Below are 19356 nucleotides of genomic sequence, written 5' to 3' on the forward strand. Positions count from 1 at the left end.
CCGCCTACTCCTCCTGCCTAACCCCCCCGTCTGCCTGCCTGCCGACTATTCCCCCTCTCTGCTCTGGACTGGTTAGTACACGTACATATTTCAACACTTCACTCATCTACATCTACACCACACTAGTTTTGCACGCTAGACACTCACACCCAGACACATAGAGTACAGTTCCACTCACACCTCATTTACATTATCCAGTTCTCTGGCATCCACACATTCCCCCCACTTAGGCCCCGTTAGAGTAGGGTTATTCTTTTGTCCTTCATTTTAATAAATCCTTTTATTATTAGTTTGCCTCTTGTGTCCGTCTGTTCTGGGGTTCTGCCACACTTGACTCTTTTGCTAGTGCTACCATAACATTAACACTGCTGACTGTGCTAGTGAGATGCACTTTAACACTGCGAGCGCAAACCCAGATTCCCCTACTTTTAGCGGGCGACTACTTTGAGTGCTTTTAGACTTTGAGAGAGTAGAGTATAATCAGCATGTTATACACTGTATGCACCGGTATTAGTAACTAGTAACTAACACACGTTGTCACAGGGGTAGTGGTGGCCTTGGCCTAGTGGATAGTGAGTTGGACCGGTGATCAGAAGGTCATGAGTTCAAATCCCACCTGGGAACACCACCACTAGTGTGCGCTTGGTGGATAAGGACATGGGGAGGATCAGCTCATTATAATGGATAGAGATATGGGGAGGATCAGCTCATTATAATGGATAGAGATATGGGGAGGATCAGCTCATTATTATGGATAGAGATATGGGGAGGATCAGCTCATTATAATGGAGGAACGGAATGAGGAACACGTGTTTGATAGCATTCCACATTCTGCTCCATCCATTACAACATCCCCTGTCCTCCCATGTCTCCTGTCCTCCCCATATCTCCTGTCCTCCCCTGTCCTCCCCATGTCCCCTGTCCTCCCCTGTCCTCCCCATGTCTCCTGTCCTCCCCATGTCCCCTGTCCTCCCCTGTCCTCCCCTGTCCTCCCCTGTCCTCCCCATGTCTCCTGTCCTCCCCTGTCCTCCCCATGTCTCCTGTCCTCCCCATGTCCCCTGTCCTCCCCTGTCCTCCCCTGTCCTCCCCATGTCCCCTGTCCTCCCCTGTCCTCCCCTGTCCTCCCCATGTCTCCTGTCCTCCCCATGTCTCCTGTCCTCCCCATGTCCCCTGTCCTCCCCATGTCCCCTGTCCTCCCCTGCCCTCCCCTGTCCTCCCCTGTCCTCCCCATGTCTCCTGTCCTCCCCATGTCTCCTGTCCTCCCCATGTCCCCTGTCCTCCCCATGTCTCCTGTCCTCCCCATGTCTCCTGTCCTCCCCATGTCTCCTGTCCTCCCCTGTCCTCCCCATGTCTCCTGTCCTCCCCATGTCTCCTGTCCTCCCCTGTCCTCCCCATGTCTCCTGTCCTCCCCATGTCTCCTGTCCTCCCCTGTCCTCCCCATGTCTCCTGTCCTCCCCATGTCTCCTGTCCTCCCCTGTCCTCCCCATGTCTCCTGTCCTCCCCTGTCCTCCCCATGTCTCCTGTCCTCCCCATGTCTCCTGTCCTCCCCATGTCTCCTGTCCTCCCCATGTCTCCTGTCCTCCCCATGTCTCCTGTCCTCCCCTGTCCTCCCCATGTCTCCTGTCCTCCCCATGTCTCCACCAGCCTCCACTGATGAGCAGACCGATATCCAAGGAGTGAGGAACCCACCAGTGCCACAGTCCCCTGTGGGCAGACACAGCCTGACAGGGGCTCAGCGCAGGGTCCTGATGGTCCTGATGGTCCTGATGGTCCGGGTGGTCCGGGTGGTCCTGGTGGTCCTGGGGTGGCCAGGCTGTGGCAGGTGAGCAGACAGGAGTGGGGGGAGTAGACCAGAGACCCTGGGCACACCGTCACCTCGGGACAGACGTGGTCTGTGCAGTTCCACACACCCCGCTCACACACACTACAGAGAGGAGGGGCCAGGAGAGGGAGTGAGAGGTTTAGTTCATTTAGAAGTAGATTCTGAAAGAATCAATGGCGAAATACCATTCATTTGAAAGTAACAAAACATGGCTGTACCAATCCCAGATTGCCCCTTTATGTGAGAGTAAGACAATGTGGCAATCTTTCGTCTGCTGAGTCTTCACAGAGTAACAGGACCTCTGCACCAAACGTGAAGAATATATTGTGCAACAAGCCATTCAAAGTGCAGGTGTTTAATTATTTCAACATCATCAGTTAATTATCAAATCCAAACTCCACATTACCACACTGGGATCAAAGTGTTGATTACATCTACACTACATCAGTACTCAGAGCTTAGATTCCTAGATTGAGTGATAGACACGCACACACACACACACACACACACACACACACACACACACACACACGTACGCACGCACGCATGAAGACAGGATTACAACTGCTTGACGTAGGTCCATTTATTTATGCTGTCATGTAGCAAAGAGATGCAATGAAATCAACCTATCCTGACGTAGGAGAGAGCAGGCCATAGAGTGACTTCATCAGAGCTCTTACACCACTGGGATTAACTGTCCCTCCTAAAGACCTCATCTCCACTACCCCCCCCCCAACCTCCATACAGTTTCTGTACTATACATAATAATCATTTAATTTATTCAATAATTTTTTGGAGTGGGGCAGTCCTACTCATATTTTTCATTTTATTGGACAGATTTAGTGAAGACTGACAGGAAAGTAAGGAGAGAGGGCATGTCAGCAGGGCATGGGCATAATATGTGTGCACTGTAGACTGTAGATGATTTATTCACCTTGACCTCATGCTTGATAATGTCGCCTTATTATACTCTGAGCTGTTACTGAGAGAACCAGGGAGGCCTACTGCTGAGTCATGCCCTCCTTGTGTCTGGGTTTCATGGCCCTGGTCAACCTCCTTCGCATGATGAAAGATGCCATGATGCTCATAAAGCAATAAATCATTTATTTGTTATCACTGGTAGATTGTAAAGATCTCAACTGGGTCAAACATTAGCTCATGGTTTGACCAGAAGTGTTGTAAACTATGGCTTAAAGGTCCGGTTTCACAGCCAAGGCTTAAGCCTAATGTTGAATGGAGATTTTACATTGAAAGTGTGATTTAGTCCAGGACTAGCCTTAAACCTTGTCTGTGGATCATACTGAATATGAACACTATGAAGCTGCACATTCACACGTTCAATACCTCTCTCAGACAGCAGCTGGTGAAAGCGGGACAAGTCGGCAACCGACCAAATGTTCAGACTTTTATTTCAATGTTCTTGAAAATCAATGACACACTCGCTAGTCAAGCCAAAACATTGCAATGCAATGGATTCGGTGAGTAATCCCCACTACTACCTAGTTAGTGTAGAGTAACATTGCATTGCAATGTGTTGGCTCGACTAGCGGGTGAGTCATTGATATTGAATGTTGAAACTTAAGTCCAAACATTTTGATTGGTTGGCGACTTGTTCCCTGTTTCACCAGCTGCTGTCACATATAAACACTATGTAGCTGCACATTCACACATTCAACCCCTCTCTCAAAGATACACCATCAACTAGACCTGACTCATTGGGCCCCATCAGGTCCTGTGAGAAGCATACCATGTGTTGCAGTTGTTCTGGACAGTACTGCCAGGCTGGTACATATTCTCTCCCTGCGTGCAGGGGCACATACTGATGGGCACACACTGTCCCTGGTCATCCTGGGCCAGGCCTGGTTGGCACTGGCAGCCTGGCACACAGCTGGGTGTGTCCTGGTCACAGCTCCAGCCCTGCCTGAGGTCAGCACAGGAGCCTCCACAAGGACGGCCACATTCCTGGTACACCTGACCCCCCGAACACTGCACCGCTGAGGGGGGGAGGGAGGGGGGGAGGGGGGGTGATGTTATGTACGTATGCTAATGCTTAAAGTCTCCACTTTTATAGAACCGTGATTATGATGTGAACATGGGGTTGCTGGTTCAGACCCCCCCCAGGCTATCCCCCGACGTCCACATGAACTCTTACGGCAGAAGGTGCTGTTACGCCAGCTGATGAGCGCCCCCTCCTGGGCACAGTGGCGTGCGTAGGCGGTGAGGACGGTACATTGACAGGACCTCGGGGGGGCACAGCTGCACATCTCAGTCAGACACAGGCGATGGTAGGGCTCCCTCTCCACCACATAGTGGCAGGGCTGACAGAGAGATGGACAGGTGATAAACAGCATGTCTGTACTATATGTATACATGCATAGATAAGTCTATACTATATGTATACATGCATAGATAAGGATATACTATATGTATACATGCATAGATAAGGATATACTATATGTATACATGCATAGATAAGTCTATACTATATGTATACATATAAGTCTATACTATATGTATACATGCATAGATAAGGATAGGAAATAATATACTGGATGTATTTATACGTAGACGTATAAAGGATATGACCCCATTTTTAAGTAAGTACACACACACTCACACACACACACACACACCCACACACACACTTACACACACACACAGGAGGAGGTTGGTGGAGATAGAAATCGTAGAACGGGCTCATTGTAATGTATGGTACGGAATGAGGAACGTTAACAAACACCGTCCTCCGATTTCTACCTCCACCAGCCTCCCCTGACCTCCACTGACCTGGAACACGGGGCTGTGTATGACGGAGCAGACGGCCTCTGCGTAGCGTCGTCTCTGGCTGTACGTGCTGCAGGGGTCGGCCGGAGCGTCTCTGGGAAGGGAACACTCCCCGGAGGTGAACTTGGCAGCGAAGGAGGAGACGGTGTTCTCCACGTCCCCCTCAGGAGTGGTGAAGTCATCATGCTGGTTCCAGCTCAGTGTTCCACACAGCCCTCGGACCTGCAAGGAGATTAGATTAGATTCAAATAAATGAGTAAAATTAGTATTTTTTTGCTCTAGGCACAGGGTCAGCCATAGTCAACACACCTGGAGCAATTAGGGGTTAAGTGCCTTGCTCAAGGGCACAACAACAGTGGTAGGCACCTTAGATATGATGCCAGCAACCCTCCCGTCACCAACTCACATGCAGCTCCCTCTTGAGGCGGAAGATCGAACCAGCGAACTTCTGATTGCTATCTGGCCTCTCTAACCTCTACGCTCCCGCTAGATGAACTACCTGTGTTAAAGTACCATCACAGTGCACTGTGGTACCACTTCAGCATAGCGCAGTACACTACACTTCAATACAATGTATAACAATACACAACTCTACATTAGAATTGTGACAGGGTCTGGTGAAAAAGGCCGCAAGTAGGGGGAGGTCATTTTTCCGTTTTTGACAGATTATGAAAGGGCAGGTTGTCAGCTTTCAAATGATGTGTCATACATTGAAATCTGAAAAAAAGTTGAAGAAGATATGAGTATTTGAATGTCAGTACACCTCAAACCAACTAAGAGAGAAAATGGCTTTCAAAGTTTTCACACGGCAACAGTGTCAATGCAGTAAGTGACCTGATGGCCAGAGCGTAAACATGTAACTACAGCAGGTTCACCTTGTGTGATGAACGTCAACTGTGGATTATCTTCTAATCCTCGATAAAGTTCTAATCGGCGATAATGTTAGCTTGCGTTCGGTGCCATCAATGTGGCTCAAATAATTCGCTGTTTGGTTGCTATGCAACATATCCTTCTGAGTCAGATATAATTAGCCTGGTCCCGAGCAGACTTACAGGCTGGCTAAGGTAATGCGTGCGTCAAAAAAGGCTCACAGGCGGAAACTACATCCCGAACGACAGTTCCTCAAGTAGAGATAGATAGATAGATAGATAGTTTGACTGTGTGATAGATAGATAATTTGATATTTTGAAAGTGTGATCGATCGATAGATAGTTTGATTGTGTGATAGATAACTTGATATTTTGAAAGTGTGATAGATAGATCAATAGATAAATAAATTAAAAAGTGTAAAAAATAAAATTAAATAAATAGGTATCTTTATTAACTTGCATTGCTTTTGCCACAGCGGTCTGGCTGGCGCAGTGGTTAAGGCAACCAGCAAGAGTTCCGAAGGTTGCGAGTTCGAGACTTGATTTTAGTGATTTTTTTTATTTTTACATTTAACCGAAACCTTCATGCAAAGGCTTCAAACACCATTGTAATCGTGTCAGTTCTTGTAAATTAGCCTGCACCATAATTGTATAGCCTACATACTTTTTTAGATGAGATTTTAGATTAGATTCAGACAACGAAATGCAGTAAAAAGTGCGTCTGAAGAGGGATTTGAACCATCGATTTAAAATGACGATTAAATACTATGGCAGCGGTCGATACCACTAGGCCATTGTGATGATATGACGGCTTGTAGCCTGCTGCTGATATCACCACAGTAGTAAATATTAATTTATTAAAATATGAACATATAACAATAACTGGGGCTAGTATGACCTACGCATTTAATCGGTCAGCAATTTCTTGCCAAACCATTTCCCTCGCCTTGTTAATTGCGGCAGTATTGCACTATTTTACATCTTATTTTTCCGTCTTCATAAAGATCAATAATTCGGAATGCTGCGCAAATGTAGGACCCCTGCAGAGTGGAGTATCTTCATTTCGACAGATCGACTCTTCGGGGCTCTTTATGTCTGCGTGCACGCGCCCATATCGAGGATGTGTAAGCCGGTGTTCTGTGAACACTGATGACACAAGCCTGATCCTCGTTCGAGGAATCACCTGAGGCTTGAATTCCAATCTCGAGTTGCCTGATCGACTGATTTATTTCAATCGCCGATATACTAATCCACTTTAGTGGAACGGCCCCCAGGTTCACCTTGTGTGATGATGAACGTAGGGTAAACATGTAACTACAGCAGGTTCACCTTGTGGGCGAAGCCAGGCTGCAGGGTGATCAGCGCCAGGGGTCCGTCAAGGTGCCACATCAGCTGTGCCCCAAACGCCTGGACCACCAGGAAGGAGGAGGAGGCCCGCCGCACCGCCATGTCCCCCGTCACCACAGGCAGCGCCTCCCGCTGGCCGTTCACAGTAACTGCACCTATATACGTAGATATGCCATTTAGCTGATATATACGTAGATATGCCATTCAGCTGATATATACGTAGATATGCCATTTAGCTGACGCTTTTATCCAAAGCCACTTACATTGCAGTGAGTGCATACATGTGTGTAGTATATATACACTCTCTTTATATTGCACCTGTATGCAAAACAATACAAAACAAACTAGACGAATCAATGTAATGTACTAAAACACATCTACATTTCTGAAACTGCGTTTCGTTGTCTTTGTACTTTGTACGAGTACTTTCTCAATGACAATGAATCTGAATCTGAATCTGAATCTGAATCTGAATCTGAATCTGAATCTGAATATGAATCATTGGCCCAGGACACATCACATTCATTTCATTCCGCCTACCGACCTTTGGCCGTGAGCGTGACTGTGGTGCGGTGGGCGGTGATGGACATCTCTCTGAGGCAGCCCTGTCCTCCCCCAGACTCACACGCCCCTCCTCGGACGGTGACCACCAGCTTCCTGTCCACAAAGTCCTGCACACACGCACGCACAGACATCACACATATCCATTTTCTGATATATCCATTTTTATGTAACTAGATATATAAATGTTTTATATTATGCTGAATTGTATGATATATTTTAATGTTTAATATTTGTAATGTAGGTTTTAATGTTTGATATTTGTAATTTAAAGTATGTTTTAAATGTTAAATGTTATTTGTAATGTATGTTTTAAATGTGGACCCCACTAAAAGCAGCTCATGCCTATGGGTATAGCTAATGCCTATGGGTATAGCTAATGTCTATGGGTATAGCTAATGTCTATGGGTATAGCTCATGCCTATGGGTATAGCTAATGTCTATGGGTATAGCTAATGTCTATGGGTATAGCTAATGTCTATGGGTATAGCTAATGTCTATGGGTATAGCTAATGTCTATGGGTATAGCTATTGCCTATGGGTATAGCTAATGTCTATGGGTATAGCTAATGTCTATGGGTATAGCTAATGTCTATGGGTATAGCTAATGTCTATGGGTATAGCTAATGTCTATGGGTATAGCTAATGGGGATCCTTCCAATAAATAAACAAATAAACAAATAAATCACCTCCAACAGACATGCAGGGCTGGTTTCACAGACAAGGTTTAATCCTAATCCTAATCCTAGACTAAAAAGCATCTTCAATGGAGATGTTTCACATTGAAAGTGTGATCTAGTCCAGGTCTAGGCTCAAGCCCTGTCTGTGAAACCGGTCCCTAAAGATATAATCATACATTTACATTTACATATTTGGCATTTAGCAGACGCCTTATTCCAAAGCGATTTACAATCGATACATAAGCAAGTGAATCATCAATTCACCAGTTGTAGCAGGAAGAGTCATCTAGCTCAGGCCAGGGGCCATTGGCAGTTGTCGTGATATATACATTATATATTATTATTTTCATTTTTTTTTGTATTTGTATTATGGGTATGATAATAAGCCTATGGAGGTGTATCTCACCTCCAAGGCCATGAATTGGCAGTCGCCTCCCTGCAGAGAATACCGCTTCCTGTCAAAGGTGGTGACCTGTAGCGCCCCCATCAGACTGCACTGGGCAGCGCACCTCTCCCCTGAGCACTGCCACTGACCCGCTCTACACACACTGGAGATGGGGAGAGAGATTAGATTAGATTAGATTAGATTCAATTTTATTGTCATTGCAGAGTACAAGTAGGCAGCCACCAGCCTCCCCCTGTGTGTGTGTGTGTGTGTGTGTGTGTGTGTGTGTGTGTGTGTGTGTGTGTGTGTGTGTGTGTGTGTGTGTGCGTGCGTGCTCTATAGGTATCTACCTATACTACTGACTACCAATCTACCTACACTACTGACCAATCTACCTACACTACTGACCAATCTACCTATACTACTGACCAATCTACCTATACTACTGACCAATCTACCTATACTACTGACCAATCTACCTATACTACTGACCAATCTACCTACACTACTGACCAATCTACCTATACTACTGACCAATCTACCTATACTACTGACCAGTCTACCTATACTACTGACCAATGTACCTATACTACTGACCAATCTACCTACACTACTGACCAATCTACCTATACTACTGACCAATCTACCTACACTACTGACCAATCTACCTATACTACTGACCAATCTACCTACACTACTGACCAATCTACCTATACTACTGACCAATCTACCTATACTACTGACCAATCTACCTACACTACTGACCAATCTACCTACACTACTGACCAATCTACCTACACTACTGACCAATCTACCTATACTACTGACCAATCTACCTATACTACTGACCAATCTACCTACACTACTGACCAATCTACCTATACTACTGACCAATCGACCTATACTACTGACCAATCTACCTATACTACTGACCAGGTGTTACACCTCTGCTGGATGGTGTCTCCAGACTGGTAGGTGCGTCTGCTGTGGAAGCATGGGCAGTGGTCTTTCCTCAGACACGCCCCCTGGTGGAGGTAGAGGCCAGGGGGGCACTCACACCCCCCTACACACTCCTCCCTGCAGTGGCCCGCAGCAGGGGGCTGGGGGGAGGAACAGCTGGGGGGGCAGGAGGACACACAGTCGGAGAACACCTGTTCCCTGTGACACACGCGGCCTGAGAGAGATGGTGGAAGAGACACAGACAGAGCAACAGGTGAGAGCCCTCAGAGAGAACCCATCGATACCTCACCCCAGTGTATATAATCCACACCCTTTACTTTAGGGCACTATGTATGAAAGCTCTCGGCCTAAGGCTCACCATAGAACACCATAGAACACCATAGAACACCATAGAACACCATAGAACACCATAGAACACCATAGAACACCATAGAACAGCACATAGACATATGCGACGGCAGCTGGTGAGTCGGCAACCAATCAAAATGTTCCGAGTTTTATTCTGAACAATTTGAAGAAATGTCAACGTTGTTGAAAATCAATGACACGCTCGCTAGCCAAGCCAAAACATTGCAATGCAACGGATTCAGTGAGTAATCCCCACTACTCTACACTAACTAGGTAGTAGTGGGGATTACTCACCGAATCCATTGCATTGCATTATTTTGGCGTTATTTTGGCGTTATTTTGGCGAGTGTGTCCTTGATTTTCATTTACATTCCTCAGAATAAAAGTCAGAACATTTTGGTCAGTTGCCGAGCGGAGGTGGAGGATGTTAGATAGACTAGAGGAGGTGGAGGATGTTAGATAGACTAGAGGTGGAGGATGTTAGATAGACTAGAGGAGGTGGAGGATGTTAGATAGATTAGAGGAGGTGGAGGATGTTAGATAGAGGAGAGGAGGTGGAGGATGTTAGACAGACTAGAGGAGGTGGAGGATGTTAGAGAGACTAGAGGAGGTGGAGGATGTTAGATAGACTAGAGGAGGTGGAGGATGTTAGAGAGACTAGAGGAGGTGGAGGATGTTAGATAGAGGAGAGGAGGTGGAGGATGTTAGATAGACTAGAGGAGGTGGAGGATGTTAGATAGAGGAGAGGAGGTGGAGGATGTTAGATAGAGGAGAGGAGGTGGAGGATGTTAGATAGAGGAGAGGAGGTGGAGGATGTTAGATAGACTAGAGGGGGTGGAGGATGTTAGACAGACTAGAGGAGGTGGAGGATGTTAGATAGAGGAGAGGAGGTGGAGGATGTTAGATAGACTAGAGGAGGTGGAGGATGTGAGAGAGACTAGAGGAGGTGGAGGATGTTAGAGAGACTAGAGGAGGTGGAGGATGTTAGATAGACTAGAGGAGGTGGAGGATGTTAGACAGACTAGAGGAGGTGGAGGATGTTAGATAGAGGAGAGGAGGTGGAGGATGTTAGACAGACTAGAGGAGGTGGAGGATGTTAGACAGACTAGAGGAGGTGGAGGATGTTAGATAGACTAGAGGAGGTGGAGGATGTTAGATAGAGGAGAGGAGGTGGAGGATGTTAGATAGAGGAGAGGAGGTGGAGGATGTTAGATAGAGGAGAGGAGGTGGAGGATGTTAGATAGACTAGAGGAGGTGGAGGATGTTAGAGAGACTAGAGGAGGTGGAGGATGTTAGATAGACTAGAGGAGGTGGAGGATGTTAGATAGAGGAGAGGAGGTGGAGGATGTTAGATAGAGGAGAGGAGGTGGAGGATGTTAGATAGAGGAGAGGAGGTGGAGGATGTTAGATAGAGGAGAGGAGGTGGAGGATGTTAGATAGAGGAGGTGGAGGATGTTAGATAGACGAGAGGAGGTGGAGGATGTTAGACAGACTAGAGGAGGTGGAGGATGTTAGATAGAGGAGAGGAGGTGGAGGATGTTAGATAGAGGAGAGGAGGTGGAGGATGTTAGATAGAGGAGAGGAGGTGGAGGATGTTAGATAGAGGAGAGGAGGTGGAGGATGTTAGATAGAGGAGGTGGAGGATGTTAGATAGACTAGAGGAGGTGGAGGATGTTAGATAGAGGAGAGGAGGTGGAGGATGTTAGATAGACTAGAGGAGGTGGAGGATGTTAGATAGACTAGAGGAGGTGGAGGATGTTAGATAGACTAGAGGAGGTGGAGGATGTTAGATAGACTAGAGGAGGTGGAGGATGTTAGACAGACTAGAGGAGGTGGAGGATGTTAGATAGACTAGAGGAGGTGGAGGATGTTAGATAGAGGAGAGGAGGTGGAGGATGTTAGATAGAGGAGAGGAGGTGGAGGATGTTAGATAGACTAGAGGAGGTGGAGGATGTTAGATAGACTAGAGGAGGTGGAGGATGTTAGATAGAGGAGAGGAGGTGGAGGATGTTAGATAGACTAGAGGAGGTGGAGGATGTTAGATAGACTAGAGGAGGTGGAGGATGTTAGAGAGACTAGAGGAGGTGGAGGATGTTAGATAGACTAGAGGAGGTGGAGGATGTTAGACAGACTAGAGGAGGTGGAGGATGTTAGATAGAGGAGAGGAGGTGGAGGATGTTAGATAGAGGAGAGGAGGTGGAGGATGTTAGATAGAGGAGAGGAGGTGGAGGATGTTAGATAGACTAGAGGAGGTGGAGGATGTTAGAGAGACTAGAGGAGGTGGAGGATGTTAGATAGAGGAGAGGAGGTGGAGGATGTTAGATAGACTAGAGGAGGTGGAGGATGTTAGATAGAGGAGAGGAGGTGGAGGATGTTAGATAGACTAGAGGAGGTGGAGGATGTTAGATAGAGGAGAGGAGGATGTTAGATAGAGGAGAGGAGGTGGAGGATGTTAGAGAGACTAGAGGAGGTGGAGGATGTTAGACAGACTAGAGGAGGTGGAGGATGTTAGACAGACTAGAGGAGGTGGAGGATGTTAGATAGAGGAGAGGAGGTGGAGGATGTTAGATAGAGGAGAGGAGGTGGAGGATGTTAGATAGAGGAGAGGAGGTGGAGGATGTTAGATAGACTAGAGGAGGTGGAGGATGTTAGATAGACTAGAGGAGGTGGAGGATGTTAGATAGACTAGAGGAGGTGGAGGATGTTAGAGAGACTAGAGGAGGTGGAGGATGTTAGATAGAGGAGGTGGAGGATGTTAGATAGAGGAGAGGAGGTGGAGGATGTTAGACAGACTAGAGGAGGTGGAGGATGTTAGACAGACTAGAGGAGGTGGAGGATGTTAGATAGAGGAGAGGAGGTGGAGGATGTTAGATAGAGGAGGTGGAGGATGTTAGATAGAGGAGAGGAGGTGGAGGATGTTAGACTAGAGGAGGTGGAGGATGTTAGATAGACTAGAGGAGGTGGAGGATGTTAGATAGACTAGAGGAGGTGGAGGATGTTAGATAGAGGAGAGGAGGTGGAGGATGTTAGATAGAGGAGAGGAGGTGGAGGATGTTAGATAGAGGAGAGGAGGTGGAGGATGTTAGATAGAGGAGAGGAGGTGGAGGATGTTAGATAGAGGAGAGGAGGTGGAGGATGTTAGATAGACTAGAGGAGGTGGAGGATGTTAGATAGAGGAGAGGAGGTGGAGGATGTTAGATAGACTAGAGGAGGTGGAGGATGTTAGATAGACTAGAGGAGGTGGAGGATGTTAGATAGAGGAGAGGAGGTGGAGGATGTTAGATAGAGGAGGTGGAGGATGTTAGACAGAGGAGAGGAGGTGGAGGATGTTAGATAGACTAGAGGAGGTGGAGGATGTTAGATAGAGGAGAGGAGGTGGAGGATGTTAGATAGAGGAGAGGAGGTGGAGGATGTTAGATAGAGGAGAGGAGGTGGAGGATGTTAGATAGAGGAGAGGAGGTGGAGGATGTTAGATAGAGGAGAGGAGGTGGAGGATGTTAGATAGAGGAGAGGAGGTGGAGGATGTTAGATAGAGGAGAGGAGGTGGAGGATGTTAGAGAGACTAGAGGAGGTGGAGGATGTTAGATAGAGGAGAGGAGGTGGAGGATGTTAGATAGAGGAGAGGAGGTGGAGGATGTTAGATAGAGGAGAGGAGGTGGAGGATGTTAGACAGACTAGAGGAGGTGGAGGATGTTAGATAGAGGAGAGGAGGTGGAGGATGTTAGATAGAGGAGAGGAGGTGGAGGATGTTAGATAGAGGAGAGGAGGTGGAGGATGTTAGATAGAGGAGAGGAGGTGGAGGATGTTAGATAGAGGAGAGGAGGTGGAGGATGTTAGATAGAGGAGAGGAGGTGGAGGATGTTAGATAGAGGAGGTGGAGGATGTTAGATAGACTAGAGGAGGTGGAGGATGTTAGACAGACTAGAGGAGGTGGAGGATGTTAGACAGACTAGAGGAGGTGGAGGATGTTAGACAGACTAGAGGAGGTGGAGGATGTTAGATAGAGGAGAGGAGGTGGAGGATGTTAGATAGAGGAGAGGAGGTGGAGGATGTTAGATAGAGGAGAGGAGGTGGAGGATGTTAGATAGACTAGAGGAGGTGGAGGATGTTAGACAGACTAGAGGAGGTGGAGGATGTTAGAGAGACTAGAGGAGGTGGAGGATGTTAGATAGAGGAGAGGAGGCTCCAGAGCTTCTTACCACACAGCCCTGTGCTCCGCCAGCTGAGGATGACATGTTGTTGGGCACACTCCCGGGCGTAGCTGGCCAGAGTGTCACAGGTAGCCCCCTCTCTGTCTCTGGTCCCCAGGCTACAGTACAGGTACAGACAGGTGTCTACGTAGGCCGCTGGGTCCACCTGCATGGGTAGATCAGAGTTATTGAACAGGGGAATACATGAGGATTCATTCAGGGGAATACATGAGGATTCATTCAGGGGAATACATGAGGATTCATTCAGGGGAATACATGAGGATTCATTCGGCATCAGTTATTGATCTAAATTGCCGTCAGTGTTGGAATATGAAGAATGGAGGATTGTATAAAAATGTCTGTTATATTTTGGAATTGGTTTCTCCCTGGCGAGTGTGTGTGTGTGTGTGTGTGTGTGTGTGTGTGTGTGTGTGTGTGTGTGTGTGTGTGTGTGTGTGTGTGTGTGTGTGTGTGTGTGTACTGGTGTGTGTGTGTACTGGTGTGTGAATGTGCTGGTATGTTTGTTTGGTTGGGGGTAGTGTGGGGGTGAAGGTTTGTCTCAAAGCTGTCCAAGATTGGTGTGTGCCAGATAACAGATCCGTTTTGTTGAAATGGTGTAATAATAATAATTATTATTATAATAATAAAGGGTGTAATGTCTCTGATATCTTGTTTGTTCTAGGAAACTAGAAGCATACAGCAGCAGTCTGGTGGTGAACAGTGTGAGGTTGCAGCAGGTTCTCACCCTGCGGTGACACTGTGAGAAGGGGCTCTGCAGCAGCCGCTGACAGGCTGCCTCCGCCTCCCTGCGCAGGTCACTGTCTCTGCTGACGTCACAGCTGTGGCCCAGCTCCGCAGCATCGCTGCAGTCCTGAAGAAGACGAAGGATGGGCAGACTTTACAGACATTACCCAGCATGCACCAAACGACTCCCAAACAGATCATTAACAGTTGAAGAGACGATCTTTGCGACTACCTCGGTTTGACACCCGTTGACACCCAGCAAAGATATCTCAAACTTATCCTCACCTCTTAAACCTGACACTAATCCTCATCAATCGATCATCGTTAGCCTGCTATTTTGTTTTGAGTTTCGCTAAGAATTTATTTGAACAAAATGTACACTGCCGGCAAACTGCTACCAGAGGTGCAGAAAACATGACCTAACATGCTAACAGCCATTCTAATAGAATGGCAGCGTTACTATCTCTAACAGTCATTCTAATAGAATGGTAGCGTTACTATCTCTAACAGCCATTCTAATAGAATGGCAGCGTTACTATCTCTAACAGCCATTCTAATAGAATGGTAGCGTTACTATCTCTAACAGCCATTCTAATAGAATGGTAGCGTTACTATCTCTAACAGCCATTCTAATAGAATGGTAGCGTTACTATCTCTAACAGCCATTCTAATAGATGTCTTGCGGCTCCAAAAGCTCAGAAAGCGTCAAGCAAAAATATTATTGTCCAAGCAAAATAGTATCATACAGCACACAGCACATACTGGGTAAAGAAACAAAACAAACAAACGATGTTTGATTTGCCAATCAATCCTCAATCAACTGTTTGAATGTGGTCTGCACATACCCGACCCGAGACAACACACATGCTGCATATGCAGCTACCCACATGGCTTTGTCAGTCAATGCCTGTAGCAGAAAGTGGCCATGTAACTGACTAGCAGACCCCTTTCTTATTCTAATGTCTGCAGATACAAAACCATATTTCATTACATATCTAGTATCATTGGACCAACAGTGTAACCCATACTGTTCACTCCTGCAAGAGCAGGGAAACCAGAGGTCTGCAAACTCAGTTTTGAGATGTATTTCAAAGTAAATGATAAGGCATAAGGCATCCACAATAACAAGTGTGGGAAGCTCTACCTCAGTCTGCTGGTCAGGCACTCGCCACGAGTTTCCAAAACTGGCAGCGTACTGGGACACACCTCCACTCATGATGGTGAAGTCATCTGGACAGATAGGAGAGAAAGAAGGCCAGTGACTCTCTCATCGGCCACAGACTGGCTAGGAGGCTAGTTAATAAACTGGAGGATAGAGCCACAGATCTTCATGACAAACAACAGTTTTTAGCTCAAACAAACACAACTGTAGGAAAATATATAATATAATAATATAAAACATAGCTTTTTCTTCATATCTCTGACATGTACAAATCAACGACCCAAAGGACAAAACACCAGAACAGTAAAGAAAACATCAGGCATTGAAAGCGGTGTCACAAAGTGGCTAATGTGATAAAAGTCAAGTTCAATAGTCAAGTTCAAACAAAAGGAGTTTGGGCTTGATTGTCATTCCCTCACCGTCTGCGTTGTTGTTGTAGAGCCCACACAGCCCCCTGGTTGTACCCACATGCTCAGCGGTGACCGTCAGGTAGACGGTGCTGCCCATGTCAGACTTCACCCTGACCCCCAGACCACTCTCCACAAACACAAAGTCACCCAGCCAGTGGACACTCACCCCTACACAGAGACATGGGGAGGGAGAGGGAAGGGAGGTAGAGACATCAGCATACAGCATTATGCTACACATATGTGACACAGTCTGATCATTTGGTCCGCATGTCAGCAGCCAATCAAATGTTCAGACTTTTCTTTTGAAACACGGAACTATGTTTTAACACTGTTGAGAATCACAACACAAACTCGCTAGTCGAGCCAAAATACTGTAACGAAATGGATTGGGTGAGTAATCCCCACTGCTACCTAGTTAACTAGAACACTATTTTACATTGTTAGCAGGCTTACAAAACAAGCTGTGTTAGTTGACTAGCGATGTGTCATTGATTTTCAACAACGCAGAAATGTATTCACATTTTTCGAAAGAAATCATTACATCAGATCCCGACATGAGGACCAAAGCATTAGAATGTGTCACACATTAGCTATTTCTTTGACTGCTTTACCTATGAGCTTGGCAAGAATGTCAGTATCAATGGAGGGATGACAAAAGGAAGAAGAGGTGGTTTGGAAGACAGTATAGTACCATTTTGGAATAGGGGTTCTCCATGGGGCACCAGCATGCTGTTGAGTGTTAGGTTCCTACGGTGAACAGAGACCAGGTCTAGTCCCAGCATCATCCTCAGAGCCTGTGGGAAGGACACACACACACACACACACAAACACAAGTTAGTCAGAATTTCTACGGCTTTCAAATCCTCTTCAGTGTGTCTGGCAGTACAACAACATTCATCACACATGGGTTTCCATGTAGTGGAGGAGATATGAGGAGATATGAGGAGATATGAGGAGATGTGAGGAGATATGAGGAGATGTGAGGAGATATGAGGAGATATGAGGAGATATGAGGAGATATGAGGAGATATGAGGAGATGTGAGGAGATATGAGGAGATATGAGGAGATATGAGGAGATATGAGATATGAGGAGATATGAGGAGATATGAGGAGATATGAGGAGTGACCAAGTGAAGCTAGCAGACAGAGACAGACAGACAGAGACAGCCCTACCTTGCTGCAGCTAGCAGACAGAGGCAGACAGAGACAGACAGAGACAGACAGAGACAGACAGAGACAGACAGAGACAGACAGAGACAGACAGAGACAGACAGAGACAGACAGAGACAAACAGAGACAGACAGAGACAGACAGAGACAGACAGAGACAGACAGAGACAGACAGAGACAGACAGAGACAAACAGAGACAGACAGAGACAAACAGAGACAGACAGAGACAGACAGAGACAGACAGAGACAGACAGAGACAGACAGAGACAGACAGAGACAGACAGAGACAAACAGAGACAGACAGAGACAGACAGAGACAAACAGAGACAGACAGAGACAGACAGAGACAGACAGAGACAGACAGAGACAGACAGAGACAGACAGAGACAGACAGAGACAAACAGAGACAGACAGAGACAAACAGAGACAGACAGAGACAGACAGAGACAGACAGAGACAGACAGAGACAGACAGAGACAGACAGAGACAGACAGAGACAGACAGAGACAGACAGAGACAGACAGAGACAGCCCTACCTTGCTGCAGGCTCCCCTGCCGTCACACACGGTGCTGATGTAGACGGCCCAGGTGCCGTCAGTGGAGGAGGCCAGGACGTAGGTACAGCTGCCCTGGAAGTTGAAGTGCTTCCTGTCAAAAGTCCGGTAGTGCGCCCCTCCCCAGGTCAGACAGGTGGCCGAGTCCTGGGGGTTCCTTGCACTCCCCAGAAGACCCCCACGTATCAGCGGGGACACCTGGGAGTCTGGAGGAAGACACTATACTGATACTACTGACCAGGTAGGAGGGTGTAGGTACAGTAACTGACCAGGTAGCAGGGTGTAGGTACAGTAACTGACCAGGTAGCAGGGTGTAGGTACAGTAACTGACCAGGTAGCAGGGTGTAGGTACAGTAACTGACCAGGTAGCAGGGTGTAGGTACAGGAAAGGCAGGTCTGGTCAGAGACATTCCTCCAGCTGAGTCCCCATAGGCTGCCACAGCACTGCTCCATGGGCATCAGAGAGGAGTTGTGGGTCCCCAGGAAGTCATCACACCGCCAGGTAGAGTAACACTGGCCCCTCACACCCACCCCTGAGAGAGAGGAACAATCCCAATCCAAAACACATTTATTGCCAAGTAGGTTTTTTCCACATACAAGGAATTTGCTTTGGTCTGGTGGTGCATAACAATAAACAGAGCAAAAAACAGACAAAAACATGGAGAATGGAAAAGTGTTTATAAGAATAGTGCAGTGTGACTATTTGGTGTCAGTGGGGGTCAAGATAACAGTCAGTGTGCGTGGGGGTAGCAGGGTGCGTTAATGAGGTGAACTGCTGTCGGGAAGACACGGTTTTCGAGGTTTTTGGTCATTCCCTGCCAAAGGGGAATGATTCACGGAGTTTGTGTCCAGGGAGGGAGGTTTTTAGTTTGTGTCCAGGGAGGGAGGTTTTTAGTTTGTGTCCAGGGAGGTTTTTAGTTTGTGTCCAGGGAGGGAGGTTTTTAGTTTGTGTCCAGGGAGGTTTTTAGTTTGTGTCCAGGGAGGGAGGTTTTTAGTTTGTGTCCAGGGAGGGAGGTTTTTAGTTTGTGTCCAGGGAGGGAGGTTTTTAGTTTGTGTTTATTAGGACACCCATTAGCTGATGCCATGACATCAGCTAGGTTTCCTGGGGTCCGACACAAAAATCAACATTATATACTTACAGACAATTATAAACATTATATACTTACAGACAATTATAAACATTATACATACAGGCATCACATTGCTTACAAATATAATATAATTTTTAAAAAAGAAAAGAAGAGTTTAATGTATTATTGTATTCATTGTTTTCTTAAAAGTGCCTCTAGAATTAGTTTTAATAACGTGCTTAGGTAAAGAGTTCCATCCTGTAATGGCTCTGTAAATTACAGTAGATTTGAGAAGATGT

General features: G+C 46.7%; 1 protein-coding gene across 1 annotated transcript in view; it reads right to left on the minus strand.

Moving 5' to 3' along the window:
• sspo (SCO-spondin) overlaps positions 1-19356 on the minus strand; it is a gene marked incomplete at both ends in the record, with an annotated part of 131931 nt that overhangs the window by 109557 nt on the left and 3018 nt on the right. The window contains 15 exons of the mRNA XM_080544512.1: positions 1690-1924; positions 3570-3816; positions 3975-4140; positions 4610-4828; positions 6805-6977; positions 7367-7493; positions 8470-8611; positions 9382-9622; positions 13956-14112; positions 14692-14817; positions 15835-15920; positions 16272-16430; positions 16954-17056; positions 17970-18193; positions 18350-18520. Coding sequence (XP_080400638.1) covers positions 1690-1924; positions 3570-3816; positions 3975-4140; positions 4610-4828; positions 6805-6977; positions 7367-7493; positions 8470-8611; positions 9382-9622; positions 13956-14112; positions 14692-14817; positions 15835-15920; positions 16272-16430; positions 16954-17056; positions 17970-18193; positions 18350-18520 — 2576 coding nt within the window. The remainder of the gene's footprint in view (positions 1-1689; positions 1925-3569; positions 3817-3974; positions 4141-4609; positions 4829-6804; positions 6978-7366; positions 7494-8469; positions 8612-9381; positions 9623-13955; positions 14113-14691; positions 14818-15834; positions 15921-16271; positions 16431-16953; positions 17057-17969; positions 18194-18349; positions 18521-19356) is intronic.

This window comes from Nansenia antarctica (assembly GCF_963989245.1).
Source record: "Nansenia antarctica genome assembly, chromosome: 13".
In the NCBI taxonomy this organism is placed as follows: Eukaryota; Metazoa; Chordata; class Actinopteri; order Argentiniformes; family Microstomatidae; genus Nansenia; species Nansenia antarctica.